This window comes from Mastigoproctus giganteus, chromosome 5 (genome assembly GCF_048544385.1).
Source record: "Mastigoproctus giganteus isolate SK-2022 chromosome 5, ASM4854438v1, whole genome shotgun sequence".
In the NCBI taxonomy this organism is placed as follows: Eukaryota; Metazoa; Arthropoda; class Arachnida; order Uropygi; family Thelyphonidae; genus Mastigoproctus; species Mastigoproctus giganteus.
This window is the reverse complement of record NC_143579.1, coordinates 16,337,266-16,355,651: the sequence shown is the minus strand read 5'-3', so window position 1 is coordinate 16,355,651 and position 18,386 is coordinate 16,337,266. Positions and strand designations below refer to the sequence as shown.

Sequence of the window (18,386 nt, the reverse complement as noted above, 5' to 3'; positions counted from 1 at the left end):
ACCATTCAAGGCTTATACACCTCAATCAGATCACCTCACAGGTGCCTAGTCTCTAGAAGCTGTAATTTGCAGAACTTAAGCTTTTCTTGGTAACAGCAACTCTTTTGTTCCATTCACCAATATCATTGCCCTTCTCTGTACTCGTTCCAGCAGCTCTACATCTTTCCTAAAATGAGGCCTCCAGACTTGTATGCAGTACTCAAGGTGTGGCCTGACCACTCAGTCTCAGTTATTACAAAATAATTAAGCTTCCTGTTACAGTTTAGTAAACTTCTGTTCTTACAGAATTCCTCATATGTGAATGCACGGATAAGTAATCAACTACTTATCCGTGCTAGCAAAATTCCTGTATATCATTGACAAGACGCCATGAGCTACACTTGCAGCCTGTTTGCACTGCTCAGAAAACTTCATATCTGACTGCATAATTACTGCCAGGTCCTTTTCATTCTCTACTACCCTGAGTGTAGTACCACCCAGTTGATACGTTACTCTGGGGTTATTGCTACCCATATGCTGTACCTTACATTTTTCAATATTAACGTCAGTTGCCACCTCTCAGCCCATCTGCTCAACTTTTCCAGATCCTGTTGCAGTATCATACTATCATTAGTCATTAACAACCCTGCCAACCTTTGTATTGTCTGATATACCTTCATCAATATCATTGATAAATACCGAAAACAACAATGGGCTCAACACTGAACCCTGAGGGATTCCACTAATTAGCCCTAGGGGCTCACATCTTGTGAGTATGGGCTTGGCATACCCAGGGTCCTGAGTTGGATATCATCATTCTTCTCTTTCTTGGTGATTCCTCTCTACTTCTCTCTCTGGGTAACTCAGAATTTTTTTTTGTCGTGGCAGCATAAGACTCAGGCTTCCTTGCACCTGATGGCTAATAATAATAATATTAGTCCGTGCGAACACCAGTGTCCATTTATTTCCACTCCCTGTAGTCCCCCACTCAAGCATCTATATATCCATTATAGCAGCTTGTCCTTAATGCCATACCACTCCAATTTGTATAGCAGTCTTCCATGGGTAATGGTATCAACAGCTTTCCTGAAATCCAAGTATATGATATCAAAATTATTTTTTGCATCCAGTTCCTTTGTGAACACATTGTAGTTTGTTGTTGTTTGTTATTTGGCTTTTAGGAGCATTAGCAACTAAGGCCATATTGCTCCGGGGATATGCGGTGGTCATTCCCTGGCCTTTCCGCATCCTCCGGATTTTGCTGATCACAGGCTCGAACCCCGGTCTAATCAAGAAGCGTGTGCTACGGAATGCTGCTCCTGTCCACCTGGCTACGGAGGCACCACACATTGTAGTATCTAATCAAATTGGTCAGACAAGACCTCCCCTTAACAAACCCATGCAGTGTCAGAAGTATTACTGCAGTCTTGTCTAAGTGATCCTACAACACTTCTTTAGCTAGTGACTCCATTATTATCCCCTGAACAGAAGTTAAACTAACAGGTCTATAGTTACTTGTGTCACCTTTTGAACCCCCTTTGTGAATTCGCGATGCATTTGCACAGCTCCAGTCCATGGGGACCTTCCCTGAATCTAAGGATGCTCTCATAATTATGGCTTTGGATTTGTTTTTGTTTACTTTCCCTCGCTGCCTCCTTCATTATAACTGGATAGATTCCATCCACTCCAAGTGCCTTTTTTATGTCCAACTTCAACAATTTCTCCTCCACTTTGCTCTCTGTTATTACAAAATAATTAAGCTTCTTGTTAGAGTTTAGTAAACTTCTGTCCTCCCCTTTCTTACAGAATTTCTCATATGTGAATGTAGATGCAAAATACTTATTCATTTATCAGCTCTCTGAACAGGATCATCAACTGTAAGTCACTTTTATGAAAGTAAAAACCCTTCCCTTTATCCTTGATGGTAGTTACATCTTTAAGTAAATCCAACATCAGTACACTGTGATCACTGTCACCTAGTGGTTCCTTTATCTGCAAATTCTTAATGCACGAATAATCACTGCTGATAATCAGATCAAGAGTATTTCTCCCTCTGCTTGCCTGGAACATGCTGCTGTAGAATACAGTCCTCCAATAAATTCACAAAAGTCTTTGGTGATCACGGACTATTGGCGATACTTGCTAGTGTGTGAGTGACCAATCTACAAGTTCCAGTCAATATCTGGAAAGTTAAAATCCCCCATTACAAGACATTCTGATTTCCTGGCCCACTCTGTTGTTTGTTGTACTTGTCAGAGTCATTAGGCCTATAACACACTCCTATTCTCATTTTTTCTTTCCCACTACTTATAACACCAAAATGACTCAACATTCCAATGTCAACTGGATGCACTTCCTTAGATTTTATGTTTTTCTTAATTAACAGCATAACCCCTCCTTCTTTCCTACCCCATTTATCCTTTCTTTACACATTGTATTCCCTAAATTGCAATTCTGTGATGCTTATATCTGTGGGACACCATGTCTCTGATAGCCCAACAATATCTGGCTTTGATGTCTTGCTCAGAACTTCAAATTCATCAAATTTATTTACTATACTTCTAGCATTGGTGTATATGCAAGTATATATGCATGCACCTGTTCTTACTCTTAGTTACCCTAATACAGCCCATGTATTTCCTTGTTCCATGACAACTCCCAGCAGTTCTTGAAATCCCCAGGAACCTGCTCTCCAGGCTGCTGCTTAATCTGATAGAAGTAGTGAAAGAATCACATGCCTCTGTCTGTGGCTACTATTAATCTTTTAGTCTGTGAATCCCCCCCCAAGCTAGCAATTTTCCGACCCACCTAACACTGCCTCGATAGCATCAGCAAATATTCTTGCACCCTTTCTATTTAAGTGTATCCCATCCCTGTAGAAGCAGGCATAGTGATGGAAGATCATAGGAGGCATTGATTGGAGTGTACTGGAAATGATAGAAGGTGGTTTACCAAGATCATCAGCTTTATCTTTAGCTGAGGTGGCAATGGAATCATCTGGTTTTGACAGAGGTGGAGTAGAGATGGACAAGAGTTGCAGCCAGTTGTTTTGGTAAGATTCCAGAATGCTTGACTACCATTGAACAAGAAACAAGTTTTCTACTCTTAGCCTGTTCAAAATTAGTTTGGACTGGTTAATAACGGCTTAACAATTGTTGTGACCTTTTGTGTATGCAAAAAATGACCCCTCTAAATTTGGATGCGAACCAATTGCTGTATACAACATTATTATCTTGAACAGCCTTAGCACATTTATTGGAAAACCAAGGTTTATATAAAGTACGAGATTTTAAGGTGAAGTGTAGAACAAAGGATTTCATCCCAGTAAGAATAATTTCATCCCTATGAGAGTAATCTGACCAGGAAAAAGAAATCTCGCAGATCATCCCATTTTGCATTCTTGTAATGCCAAACAACACGAGGTTGAGAATGGTCACAAAAGAAACTCTCCATTGGAGAAGAGACCAACACCAAGTTGTGATCTGAGGTGCCTAGAAGGTCACCGACTTTGACCGTGTACTTGGAATGGTTGTTTTTTAAGAAAAGGAGCAAGAGTTTTGGCTAGGATTATCTGGTATTCTGGTAGGTAAATGAACAATCATTAGTAATTGCAAAAGTCGCAGCACCTCAACCAGCTGGATGTATGTGATTGGAAAACAGAAGCCAGTGGAGTTGTGAACGTTAAAATCACCATGGAAATTTACCTTACTGTTAGGAAAGTTGGACTGGAGAAAGTTAAGTTTCAAAGAGTCCCAAGTGATTAGTTGAGTTGGGAGAATGATAGAGGCAACAGACGAATTTGACAGAAGGGACAGAGAGATTTTAAGCCAGAGAAGATCGAAAGAGGAGATTCCAATTACTAAGTCTCTGACAAGGAATATTAGGGCAGACATATGCACAAGTGCCACCATTGACGCTAAAGGAATCGTACAGTGAATAATTAGGACAATTGATATGAGTAGTGGTTGAAATTCAGTCATCAAAAAGTATATGGGGCTTGACAGACTAAGTGGAAATGGATATCTCAATGATGTCCATATCATTGAGATTGGAACTGAAACCACATATACAGGGTGATTCACTACCAGTGCAACAAACTTGCAGGAGGTGTAGGGGGCACAAAGAATGAATCGTAATCACATAGCATTGCAGGGTCCGAAATGCCTTCGTCATGCGGTAGAGGACGTTGAACCAGAGGTCGCGTGAACAGCGATCCCGCTGGAAGTTAGCATTTGCGAACTGGTTCCCGAGGCAGTAGGATGGACAAGTATTCAAACATTGAACTGGCCGACATGCACCTCGCATATGGAGCTGCGGTCTGTAACGGGTGCACCGCTCTGCGCTTGTACCAGGAACGTTTCCCGGACAGGTGTGCAACTCATCATACGATTTTTGCACATGTGCACAGAAGGTTACGTGAGACTGGTTGTTTCATGAGAGGTACCATGAATCGAGAGCAAACGACGAGGACGCCAGACAATGAGGAGAATGTCCTATCTTGCAGAAGGCAATCCGAGTACGAGTACTTGAGTGATAGGCCAACGATTGAGTAGTTACCAATCCACTGTATGGAGGATACTGTCAACAAACCAAATGAGTTCATACCATCTGCAACGCGTCCAATCATTGGAGCCTGCGGATTATCCACTCTGGAGGACTTTTGCTACTTGTTTTCTTCAACAGAAACGGTTTGCAAATTGTGACTTCCAGCGGGATCGCTGTTCACGCGACCTCCCATTCAACGTCCTTTACCGCATGACGAAGGCATTTCGGACCCTGCAATGCTATGTGATTCCAATTCATCTTTGTGCCCCCTACACCTCCTGCAAGTTTGTCGCACTGGTAGTGAATCACCCTGTATACATTTGTGAAATGAATGAGGATACATTTGGGAGGTTTAGATCTTTTTGCAGATAAGTTTGTTTATTTGTGATGTTTTCAATAGTAAGAAAAGGTGGGGGAGGACATGTATGAAGGAATGAAATTTTTGGAATTGCCGTACAGCAAGAATCTACCCAGTTCCTTGATATAATGTGACCTTGACAGTGCCCCCTCACACATACACACTACTCAGACTCCCTCCAGTTACTATCTACCAGAGTGGAGGCAGAGAGATTATACATTAGCTGATACGAAATCTCCTAGAGAGTTACCAATAGGTTTAGTCTGGTGGACCATCTAGCATCATCCTGCAAACACTGTTTTAGATCTGTATCCTTGAAATATTAAGAAGATTGGATCTTGCCATGTACCCATCATAATCAATTGTACAGTATGAATCAGAGCTGTAATACTCAATATGTTCTACGTTGATAATAATATTAGTAAATTAATAAGAGGAGTTTACCTCAATATCGTACGTGGAACACTTCCGTATGATACCCTCCTTTAATTTCTGGAGGGTATCATACGGAAGTGTTCCACGTACGATATTGAGGTAAACTCCTCTTATTAATTTACTAATCAATTGTACTGCACAATGGGAGGGATGGGGGAGAGTAGGTTTCTGGAGCTTTGCTGTGGAGACTAAACATGAGTTCCACCACTTCAAGCCTCCAGTAAGCAAAGTGATGGTATCGCACCAGTTGATGAGAGTCATCTACCACCTAGTATTGCCTGATAACACAGAGAGGCGGCATTCCACCCTGTAGTGTGAATGTCACACCTTGATCCCTGCTTACATTGGTTTGCACCTGAGTAGTCGCCTCCAGTATGCTAGGTGTTGTCAAGACTTGCACATACTCGGGATTTCTAACAGTCCCACCATTGTGAAGGTGCAAGCATAAAATTTGGTTGTCGCAAAATGACTGTACTTCACCAAAATTTGGTCCACTTGACTCAAGTGTCACCCGAATATCAGTTTCATGAGAATTTTAGACTTCCAGGTAGCAAGCGCAGTTTGTCATACTTGAGAGAATGTGTGAGACAGTCTCAAGGACCAGGTAAAATATACTGCCTTGTAATAGTGGTGCCACCATACTTTTCTTTGCAGAAGAGAGGGTCTGTAAGATGTAAAGCAACTCTGGTAAACAAAAGGTGAAAGGAGTAATCTGAAGTTTCTATGTGTGAAAAAAAAAAATTCATCCCTACTCTTTGAGTCCTCAGTATACCAAGTTAGAGGCTCATAGCACTAAATTTTTTGTTCTATTATGGAGATAAAATCTAGAGGATATGGAGGTAAAATAAAATAAAACCTTGGTATACAGTAGTTGAATTCAGGTAAAATATACATTTAGATTTCTAGAATTTCATTTTATTTGTAGTATATGTTTGAATATCTTTTCAAATGATCTTACACTATTATAGATATCACTTTAAGTAAACAAACATGATAGTGCAAGTAAGATATACTGCCTGGCAGCAATGGTGCTACCATACTCTTCTTTGCAGAAAAGAGGTTCTGTAAGATGTAAAGCAACTCTGGTAGACAAAAGGTGAATGGTGAAATAATATATTCTGAAGTTTCTATATGTGTGATACAAAAAATTTCATCCCTCCAGTAACCAAGTTACCATATAGCACTAAAAACAAAAATAGTTTTTATTTTTCTAATCACAGGTCCTATTTTGAATGTGGCGGTCTTTAGCAGGATTTTTCTAATATCCTGTTAAAAATCTACATTCTGCATGAAATTAGTAAAATATTAAAATATAAATATTTTAATATTTATATTATGACAGTACAAAAGCAGTTAATTTAAAATGAATTTATTTTATAATGAAATTTACATTAAAAACCTTCAATCTAGTCTTCTTCAAACCTCATTACTGCTTTCCAATGTTCAGGTAATTTCTGAATGCCATTTAACTGTTTGCTGAAGTTAAGCCATCAGATACGTTTTGTTGGCTGCACTCAGTGCTTCTAAAGACAGAAATTGTTGTTCACACAACAGTTCCTCGAGCTTTGGGAATAGATCGTAATTGCTGTGGGGGGGGATGAGTTAGTACTTCCTTGCTTGTAAACAGTGAAAACAGTCTGTACAGAATGTGTGATACAAGCCCCTGCATAGTGATGGAGTACAAGCATGCAAGCTGCCGACATCTGTGGCCACTTCTGATGAATTTTCAGGCATAATTTCTGATGAAGAAATGTTGCCTGGTAGTTTACAGTCATTGATCTTCTAATTGAATATGATCAGCAGCAGCAATAAAGCCCTCATAATCATAAGCCATGATGACCATTGTTTCGCCTTTCGTTGTTGACGGTGACATTTAGAGGGATGTGGCAAAGGTAGATGCTTCCACTGAACTGGTTATGGCTTCAGTTCAGATTCAGAGTCGTGTGTCCATGTCTTATCAATGGCAACAATGCATTTTAAAAACTCCAGCTTATCAATAATGAGTAACTGTATTGCATCTGACAGTAAATGTGGGACCCATGAGGCAGTGACTTTTCGTTTTTGTAACAAAAGTTAATATTTGGTGATCAGATAATTTCAGTATTCCAGATCTGTTAGCTGTTTCTTCATAAGTCTAAAATGGTGGTAATAATGACTGTCAGTGTTAACCATAGATGTTCTTGATGTACCTATCTGCTTGTTGTCAACACTGATCTGACTTTGCAAAGCCTGTGAGATCAACATGAAATCATGTTTGATCTACTGTTGACTCACCAGACACATCCCACAACAATTCATAAATTTATGTTGGCATTCAAGTACATAAGTTTCAATTTCAATAAAAAATCTTTGACCTGGAGCAATTTCACCATCCATTTTTAAAAGCTTCTCCACAAACATTCATGCAGTGTTTCAAGCATGCTAATGTTGATTTTAAACATATTATTATTATACTGATAAATGTCAGTCATGCAGGCATATCGAACGACAGGCATGTGCATTACTTTTGGGATAACCCTCTTAACAACAGAAAAGTTACTGTTTCAAAAATTATATTTTTTCAATTATTTAAACCCAAAAATGACAGTTTCATCATTCATAACAGAAGACCATTGGCTGGCCTTTGGGCAATTGTTAATGACATATGACTCTAAATAAAATTTATATGATAACTGATTCAAAATCCAAGTGTTATAAGTAAAATAAAACTCATTTGAAGTTACTATAAAAATCTTGAGAATTATGTATATGCAATATGAAATTAGAAAATGTACCTGCTGCTGAAAGTAAAATATTGCGTATTGGAAAAAAAATTGAGTAGTTTTCTGCTGCTGCAAACTTTGTATGATATGCAGTTAGCCTAACATAGTTCAGCTGCATTAACCTAAAATCATGCATAGTGATATTGCATTTAGCAGAAGTCACCTGTATATGTAATTTATACAGGTTAATTAAATTCATTTTTATTTCTTTACTGATTTGTCTATGGTTTATCTGAAAACAAGCATTTTAGCTTGGGTACAAGGCTATTACCACGTTGACCAAGCTTTTTTCATCTCTGGCGAAAGCTATTTTCATCATTTTATTGACTTAATTATTATACTAAATTATTTTCTATAAGTAGCTTTATAGTTCTAGCCAAGCTCTGTGGTTTATTTTTGAATTTAGTTAGCAATTTTGAAAGTTAATACTTCTTTCATAACTTGCTGCCATTGTTAGACAATACTGATGTACGGTTTAACATAAAACTAGATAGCAAAAAATGTAGCACTGTATTAGAAATCTGTTAGATTAGTATAGTATTATCAATTAATCAGTAAAATTTATTAATCTTAAAGTTCATTATTAATTAAATTATACTTAATTAATAATTAATGGAATCATGACCCAGACTAGAGAGCAGCAAAGGAGTGTTCACAGAATATCCAGAGTGCTGTGGCTCGTGGGAGAACCGAAGGGGGTGATTCTTCAAGGCATCACAGTCTAAAACAATGCATGAAATGTGAAATGTTTGCAGACCTGTCTAGAACAGGATGCCAGGTGGGCAGGAGCGGCAGTGCGTAGCACACGCTTCTTGATTAGACTGGGGTTCGAGCCTATTACCACCAAATACGGAGAATGCGGAAAGGTCAGGGAATGACCACCGTATATCCCCGGAGCAATATGGCTTTAGTTGCTAATGCTCCTAAAAACCAAATAACAACAACAACTAGAACAAGACATGATCTAGCCAAGGAGGATGTCTTTGTGTGTGCTAGGTGCAGAGAGAGAGAGAGAGAGACTGTGAAGAAATTAGGCGCCAATTCAGTGTTCTAATGGGTGTCTATAAGAGTTTGAGGTGTAGGGTAAATGCCCTCGAAGAAATTAATATAAGGAGTCCATCAAGCTCTCATATTAATTTCTTTGAGGGCATTTACTCTTGAAGAAATTAATATGAAGGGTCCGGTCCATCAAGCTCTCAGCTGCCCAACTCAATGCCAGAGCTCACTCCTGTGCATCAGGCAACACAGCGACAATCTCCAAGGCAGAATGTGCTGGTCCCACAGGAACTAGTTATTGTTGGCGACTCTATTGTCAGGGAGATGGGGAATATATTATGCAAAAAGGATAGGTGGAACAGGACCAGGGTATGTGTACCAGGGGCAAAAGTTGATGACGTTGTAGGGTAGATATCATCTTTTAAGGGCACAAAAGATGATATTGTTGTACACGTTGACACTAATGACCTTAAGAGTAAGAGATCTGCAGATTTACTTAACAAGTACAGGCCAATGCTGGGAAAAAATCGTGAGTTAGAGTTAAATTTGAAAGTGTCTGCAATTCTGCCCAGACTTCATGATAGGAGAGAGTATATGATGAGAGCCTTATCAATGAATTCGGCCCTGGAGAGATTGTGCAAGGCCCATGGGTTAGAATTTTTTTCAGTGTGGTCTGTGCTTGCTAACAGGAGAGACTGCTTCTACAGGGATGGAATACACTTAAATAGAAATGGTGCAAGAATATTTTCTGATGTTATCGAGGCAGTGTTAGGTGGGTCGGAAAACTACTAGACTGGGGGGATTCGCAGACTAAAAGATTAACGATAAACGGTAAAGAGGCGAAAGTGATCTTTGCACTGCTTCTATTGTAATGAGCAGCAGCCTAGCGAGCAAGTTGCTGGGGACTTCAAGAGCTGCTGGGAGTCATCATGGAACAAGTAAATACATGGGCTGTATTAGAATAACAAAGAGTAAGAACAAGTGCATATATACTTGCATGTACACTAATGGTAGAAGTATAGTAAAGAAATTGATGAATTTGAAATGCTGATCAAGACATCAAAGGCAGATAGTGTTGGGATATCAGAGACATGGTGTCACACAGATATAAGCAGTGCAGAATTGGAATTTGGGAGTACAATGTGCACAGAAAGGACAGACAGGGTAGGAAGGGAGGAGGGGTTATGCTGTTAGTTAAGAAACACATAAAATCTAAGATAGTGCATCCAGTTGACATGAGTGGACAGTGCAATGTTGAGTCTGTTTGATGTGACATAAACACTGGGAAAGGGAAAATGAGAGTAGGAGTATGTTATAGGCCTAATGACTGTGATGAGTACAATGAACGGTTGTGCAGAGAAATAGAATGGGCCAATAAATCAGATTGTGTTATAATGGGGGATTTTAACTTCCCAGATATTAACTGGAACTTGTGGATTGGTTACTCACATGCTAGCAAGACTTTTGTAGATTTATTGGAGTATTGTTTTCTACAGCAACATGTTCGAGGGGCAACCTCGAACAGTGATACCCTTGATCTGATTATCAGCAGTGATTATTCATGCATTAAGAATTTGCAGATAAAAGAACCACTAGATGATAGTGATCACAGTGTACTGATATGGGATTTACTTAAAGATGTAACTATCATCAAGGGTAAAGGAAAGGGGTTTTTGTTTTCGTAAAGGTGACTACAGTGGTCTCTGACAGTTTTTAAATTTTATACAGTGGGATCAACTGATGATGTTACCAATGGTGAATTCTTAATGGGAAGCCTTCAGGGACTTAATCTTGGAGACTACTAGGCTTTTCATACCAACTAAGGAATATTGTTCAAAGTTCAGACCTAAATGGATATCGGATGAATTAATTATATTAATTCATCAGATTACAGACTAGCTTATAACTGCCAATATATTATTGGCAGTTACAAGCTAGTCTGTAAACGTCACAAAGCAGGTTAGGCAGGCAAAGGCAGATTACGAGTAATCTTTGGCAAGAGATGCAAAGAAAAACAGCAAAGAGTTTTTTACTTATGTAAACTCTAGAAGGAAGGGGATGAATCAAATTGGTTCACTTAACATATATGGTTCGACTATTGATGATCCTGCTCAAATAGCTGATAAACTGAATGAGTATTTTGCATCTACATTCACACTTGAGGAGTTATTCAAGGAGAGGAATGCCAGAAGTTTATCAAACTCTAAAGGGAGCTAAGTGATTTTGTAATAACTGAGAGCAAAGTAGAGGAGAAATTGTTGAAGTTAAACATAAGGAAGGCACCTGTGGGGCAGATGGAATCTATCCAGTTATAATGAAGGAGGTAGCAAGGGAAGTAAGCAAATCCTTAGCCATAATTATGATAGCATCCTTAGAGTTGAGGGAGTTCCCCATGAACTGGAAATGTGCAAATGTATCCCCAATTCACAAAGGGGGGGGGGGTTCAAATGGTGACACAAATAATTATAGACCTGTTAGTTTAGCTTCTGTTCTGGGGAAAATAATGGAGCCACTGGTTAAAGAGGTGATACAGGATCACCTAGACATGAAAGCAGTAATAGCTCAGACACAACATGGATTTGTTAAGGGAAAGTTTTGTCTGGCAAATTTGTTTGGATTCTATGATGTAGTTATAATGGAACTGGATGCAGAAAATAATTTTGATATCATATGCTTTGATTTCAGGAAAGCTTTTGATACTGTTGCACATGGAATACTGCTGTACAAATTGGAGTGTTGTGGTATTAAGGGCAAGGTACTGCAATGGATGAAGGGATGGTTGAGTGGGAGATGGCAGAGAGTGGTAATAAATGGACACTGCTCTATGTGGACTAATGTTATTAGCAGAGTTCCCCCAGGGTTCGGAGCTGGGCCAATTGTTGTTTTGTGTATTTATCAATATCTGTTTATCAATGAAACCTTGCTTATACAGCATTTGGCTGATGCAGTATAAGCAAGCTTATACAGCATCAGCTTTTCCAGTGTTTATGTCACACCACCAAACAGACTCATATCATTGATTAAGTTATATCAGGCTTATTCTCCAAGTTTGCAGATAATACAAAGGTTGGCAGGGTTGTTTATGACAGTAAAGACATTATGCTACTGCAACAGGATCTAGAAAAGTTGGGCACCCAGGAATGAAGCTGCTATTAGCCCCAATCCTTAAATATTTATTTATTAATAAATAATTATTAATATTGAATTTTGTACTGAATTTTTGTGACATGGCAACTTAAGTTTAATATTGACAAATGCAAAGTACTCCATATGGGTAACCCAAGAGAAATGTACAAACTGTGTGGAACTACACTCAGGGAGGTGGAGAATGAAAAAAAGACCTGGGGGCTAATTGTGCAGTCAGATATATCTAGTTCTCTGTGCAGACAGTGTGCCATAGCAGGTCATGGAGTTTTGTCAGTGATATATAGGAATTTTGCTAGCAGAGACAAGGAGGTGATTATCCCTTTGTATAAGGCAATGGCAGGCCACATCTTGAGTACTGTATACAGGTCTGGAGGCCCTATTTTAGAAAGGATGTTGAGTTGCTAGAACGAGAAGGGCAACAAGATTGGTGTGAGGAACAAAGGAGCGTGCTTACGAAGAAAGGCTCAAGTTCAGAAAGTTACAGCATCTTGGGACTAGGTACCTGCGAGGTGATCTGATCGAGATGTATAAGGCCTTGAATGGTTTCAGCAGGCTCAATGCTGACGGGATACTTTCGCTTGCTCGGATTAAGAACCCGAGCAGGCATAGATTCAAATTGAGGAAAGACAGTTTTAGAATAGATGTGCGGAAGTTTTCCTTTAGCTAGCGGGTAGTTGATTGCTGGAACAGACTTCCATCTGTTGTTGTGGAAGTTGATAGCTTAAATAGATTCAAGGCAGAACTAGACAAACATTTGGAGTGACCGAATGGGTGAAAATGGAAGTTGTTTTTTTTTTGGCTGATGCTGTATAAGCTTGCTTTCTTGCATCATATGCCTCAACTAATGCTAATACTTTTAAAACTTTTAATTTACTTTTATAACCTTATTATCTGTTAAAAGTTATTGTATTGTAAGATATGAAATAAGTATAGCTAGTTATATCAAGATCCTTTTATGTAATATGGTAATTTTTCTTTGATTATAGAAGAGTCTAAAAATATTGATCGGCTAGCTACAGAGTACCTTAAGAATGTGCGTAATATGTCACCTGAACAAAGGACTGAATATTTGGATAAAATACACAGGTTATTTAAAAAGGCTCAAGATTTTGGAGATGATAAAGTCCAGTTGGCAATGCAAACTTATGAAATGGTAAGACAATAAATATTTACCAATGAAGTATGTAGTTATATATATTATTTTTATTGAGAATCAAACCTTTTAGTTTATTCCATTTTTAAATTTCTTTAATTTCTTTTGTATTTAATTGAAATAGCATTTAATTATTTTGTTTTATTTTATTTCATTTTACTTTAATTATTTTATTTATTAATTAATTAATTTATTAATTAATTTTTATTGCAAATTTTTTTAAGAATTATTTTCTACTTCAATTTTCTAGCTAAACTGGTATATATAGCTTGATTCTCTTCTAGGCAAGAGAGCCAAGTTTGGGAACAGGGACTTTTAATATAGAACAAAGGTTCTATATTAATATATAGAACCTTTGCACAATGGAAATGGTAGAGAATCCAGCCAATGTGACCAATGAGTTTAGTAGATACTTTGTATTAATCTTTACAGTAGAAAGTTCCTTTTGAGCTGGGAACTTTTTGTGATAATGTATTTAAGTAATGTAAAATAAAAATAATATTGATATTACAAAGGAAATTCTAACAGAAAACATACTGTACTTAAAAGGAAATGCCAGGGTATCACAATGGTGTTTACCTAATTATATTGTAGCAGGGTTTGAATAGGTGCATAAAATCATTACGCACCTATTCTCCTCTTAGATTCTCATCATTATCCCCCCCTCCCCTTTTTGGGTTTAGCAGTCTTTCTCTTAGATTGGAGATTTTCAAGGATGAAATGAGTAACTATAGATTGGTTAGTTTGACTTCAGTAGTGGGGAAGGTCATGAAATATGATCAAGAAGCATCATAGGATCATTTTGAGGTATAATATCCTAAATGGATTACAACACAGCTTTGTAAAGGGAAAATGTAAACTGACCAATCTAATTCTAATACTTCTGTAATGTGGTCACACAGGAGTTGAATGCAAGAAACAATTTTGACATTATTACATACTTAGACTTTAGCAAACATTTGACAGAGTCCCACATGGAAGATTGCTGTTACAAGCTGGAGCATGGGATATGAGCAAGATCCAAGGTAAATTGAGGGATGGCTGAAGGACAGGAGCAGAGGGTTATATAAATGGTCCCTCGTCTGCACTTTGTCCAGCAGATCCACTTCCTGGAACTGCTGGAAAAAGGTGCAAGAAAGCACGTCAAGGTTAGTTATTGACATAAAGGAATATTCCTCTATAGAGAGAGACCTCAGTTTTGTTGTTGTTGAGTTTAAGCACATTAGCAACTTAGACCATATTGTGTGTATATTAATGTTTGTAAAAGTTCATGGGTTGATTTGCATGTTGTGCAGCTAAAAAACCCGGAATAACTAATGGGGAAAATTCTACTCCCTCTGCCTGGGATCAAATAACTACATCCTCAATTGAAAAGGATCAAGGACATTGAAATTCCTCCAGTCATAGACTGAAATTGAACTTGGACCTCTCCAGACAAGTGACAGAACCAATATGCTGGCACGGAGGACATCAATTTTTTATTTTTTTTTATTTTTGCAGAGTCTCAAGCCTAGGCATGCATGGGGAATTGATTATGGTATTTGAGGTTTAGAATGGCTCTAATAAATTAAATAATGAGGATAACTTTTTCCTTTTGCAGGCATTACAAACAAGAAGGCATATATTAAGTAAGGACACTTGAAATAGAGTGCATATAAGAAAATTCTCTTTTAGTCAAAGGATTATTAACTGTTGGAATAATTTTTTTATATTTTTAAGGCCCAACTCTGAATAATTAGAATGCCTTGAACTCCTCATACTGCTTTCCAAGCTATTGTATGTCTCAATAGAATGGTTTGTAGTGGTGAAAAGTGATTCTCTTTCTGCCTAACAATATGCTGCCTTATTAGTCTATTGTCCCCTCCCACCGCACATACACACCTAGCTAGCAGCATCCAGCAAATATTTGTACACCTGTTCTATTCAATTATACTCCTTCTCTACAAAAGTAATCTCTTCTGCCAAAAAAAAATTTGCCCTATTAGCGTGACACAGTCTTTCATGATAGAATTGATTATCACAGCTTCAAGGTAGACAAAGGGGTGTATTACCAAGAAAGACTTCATTGCCTAGTCTCCAGATGCTGCAGATTGCAGCATCTGGAGACTTAGACACCTGTGAGGTGATCTCATTAAGGTTTTTAAGGCTTTTAAATGGCTTGAGCAAACTCAGTGCTGATAGGATTCTTTCTCTTGTTCAGACTATGCACATGAGGGGATTTAAATTCAAATTGAGGAAGGATGGTTGTAGAATACATGTGTGGAAGTTTGTCTTCAGCCGTTGGCTTGTTGATTGCTGTAACATGTTTCCATCCATTGTTGTGGAAATAGATAGGTTGAATAAATTCAAGGAGAAACTAGATAAACTGTTGGATGGGATGGATCGGTGAAATTTTTTTATTTTTTTATTTTTTGGCTGATGCTGTAGAAGCTTGCTTTCTTGCATCATTTGCTACTATTAATACTAAACCCTATGTGTCTTCTTTGACAGCATCAAGCAAACATTTCTAGACCTATTATATTCAAGTAGTAGTAATGAAAGCATGTGATGAAAGAAAGAAAGCATATGAACTTATGTAGCATCAGCCCAAAAAAAAGAAAAAAAGAAGTTTCTCAAGTTCATCCTTGAATTTATTTAAGCTATCAACTTCCACGACAGATGAAAGTTTGTTCCAGCAGTTAAGCACCAGTGGCTAAAGGCAAATTTATGCACTACTATTCTACAACTGTCTGTCCTCAATTTGAATTTATGCCCCCTCAGGTTTGTAATCTGAGCAAGTGGAAGAATCCCATCAGAATTCAGCGTGCTCAACCCATTTAAGGCCTTATACACCTAAATCAGATCACCTCAAAGGTGCCTAGTCTCCAGCCACTGCAATTTGCAGAACTTAAGCCTTTCTTGGTAAGAAGATTCCTTCGTTCCCCTCAACAATCCTTTTACCCTTATCTACAAGCAACCCTACATCCTTCCTTAAATGAGGCCTCCCGACCTGTATACAGTACTCAAGGTATGGCCTGACCATTGCCTTATACAAAGGGATAATCACATCCTTTTCCCTATAGCAAAATTCCTGTAAATCATTGACAATACTCCATGACCTACTCTGCCACCCTGTCTGCATTGCTCAGAAAACTTCATATCTGACCGCACAATTACTACCAGGTCTTTTTCATTTTCTACCACCACACTGTAGAACCACACAGTTTGTACATTTCTCTGGGTTTATTTCTACCCATATGCAGTACTTTACAATTGTCAATGTTAAACTTCAGTTGCCACTTCTCAGCCCATCTGCCCTTTCTAGATCCTGTTGCAGTAGCACACTGCCATTACTGTCATTAACAATCCTGTAAACCTTTGTATCATCTGCAAACTTCCACATTAAGCCTGATATACCTTCATCAGTATCATTAATAAATATACAAAACAACAATGGGCCCAACATTGAATCCTGGGGGACTCCACTAGTTACATTAGTCCACGAAGAGCAGCATTCATTGATTACCACTCTGTCTTCTCCCACTTAACCATCCTTTTATCCATTGTAGCAACTTACTCTTAATGCCATACTGTTCCAATTTGTACAGTAGTCTTCCATGCACAACAGTGTCAAAAGCTTTCCTAAAATCCAAGAATATGATATCAAAATTATTTTTTGCATCCAGTTCCTTTATATCCACATCATAGTATCCAAACAAATTCGCCAGACAAAACTTTCCCTTAACAAACCCATGCTGTGTCTGAATTATTACTGCAGTCTTTTAGCATTAGCATTAGTAGGGGCATTTGATGCAAGAAAGCAAGCTTATGCAGCATCAGCCAAAAAAAAAAAAAAAAACCCCCACTTCCACTTCACCCCTCTGTTCGTTCAAAATACCTGTCCAGCTGAGCCTTAAACTTATTTAGGTTATCAACCTCCATGACAAGGGATGGAAGTCTGTTCCACCAACCAACCACCTGCTGGCTAAAGGCAAATTTCCGCACGTCTATCCTACATCTGTCTTTCCTCAATTTGAATTTATGCCCTCTCAGGTGATTATTCTGAGCTAGAGGAAGAATCCCATCAGCACTGAGCATGCTCAAACCATTCAAGGCTTTATACACCTCTATCAGGTCACCTCGCTGGTGCCTAGTCTCCAGACACTGTAATTTGCAAAACTTAAGCCTTTCTTCGTAAGAGCACCCCTTTGTTCCATTCACTAATCTTGTTGCCCTTCTCTGTACTCGTCCCAGCAGCTCTACATCCTTCTTGAAATGAGGCCTCCAGACCTGTATACAGTACTCTAGGTGTGGCCTGACCATTGCCTTATACAAGGGAATAATCACCTCCTTATCCCTGCTGGAAAAATTCCTGTATATCATTGACAATACTCCATGAGCTACTCTTGCAGCCCGTCTGCACTGCTCAGAGAACTTCATATCTGCCTGCACAACCACCCCCAAGTCCCTTTCATTCTCTACCACTGTCAGTGTAGTACCACAGAGTTGATACGTTGCTCTGGGGTTGCTGTTTCTCATGTGTAGTACTTTACATTTGTCAATGTTAAACTTCATTTGCCACCTCTCAGCCCATCTGCTCAACCTTTCCAGATCCTGTTGCAGCAGCATAGTGTCAGTAGTGTCCTTGACAACCCTGCCAACCTTTGTATCGTCTGCAAACTTGGACATTAAGCTTAATATACCATCATCAATATCATTTATAAATACAGAAAACAATAATGGACCCAACACTGAGCCCTGAGGGACTCCACTAATAAAATTAGTCCACAATGAGCATTGTCCATTGATTACCACTCTCTGTCTTCTCCCCCTCAACCACCCCTTTATCCATAGCAGCAATTTGCCTCCAATGTCACATTGCTCCAATTTGTGTAGCAGTCTTCCATGTGCAACAGTATCAAAAGCCTTTCTAAGATCCAAGTATATAATATCAAAGCTATTCCCTGCATCCAGTTCTTTTGTGACTGCATCATAGTATCCAATAAATTGGTCAGGCAAGACTTTCCCTTAA

At 38.6% G+C, this 18,386-nt stretch overlaps 1 protein-coding gene across 3 annotated transcripts in view; it reads left to right on the top strand.

The window, feature by feature from the left end:
* Ing5 (inhibitor of growth protein 5) overlaps positions 1–18,386 on the top strand; it is a 111,979-nt gene that overhangs the window by 35,329 nt on the left and 58,264 nt on the right. For all 3 annotated transcript variants that reach the window (XM_090373089.1, XM_090373091.1, XM_090373090.1), the window contains exon 3: positions 13,209–13,375. In XM_090373089.1, the coding sequence (XP_090229215.1) occupies positions 13,209–13,375 (167 nt within the window). The remainder of the gene's footprint in view (positions 1–13,208; positions 13,376–18,386) is intronic.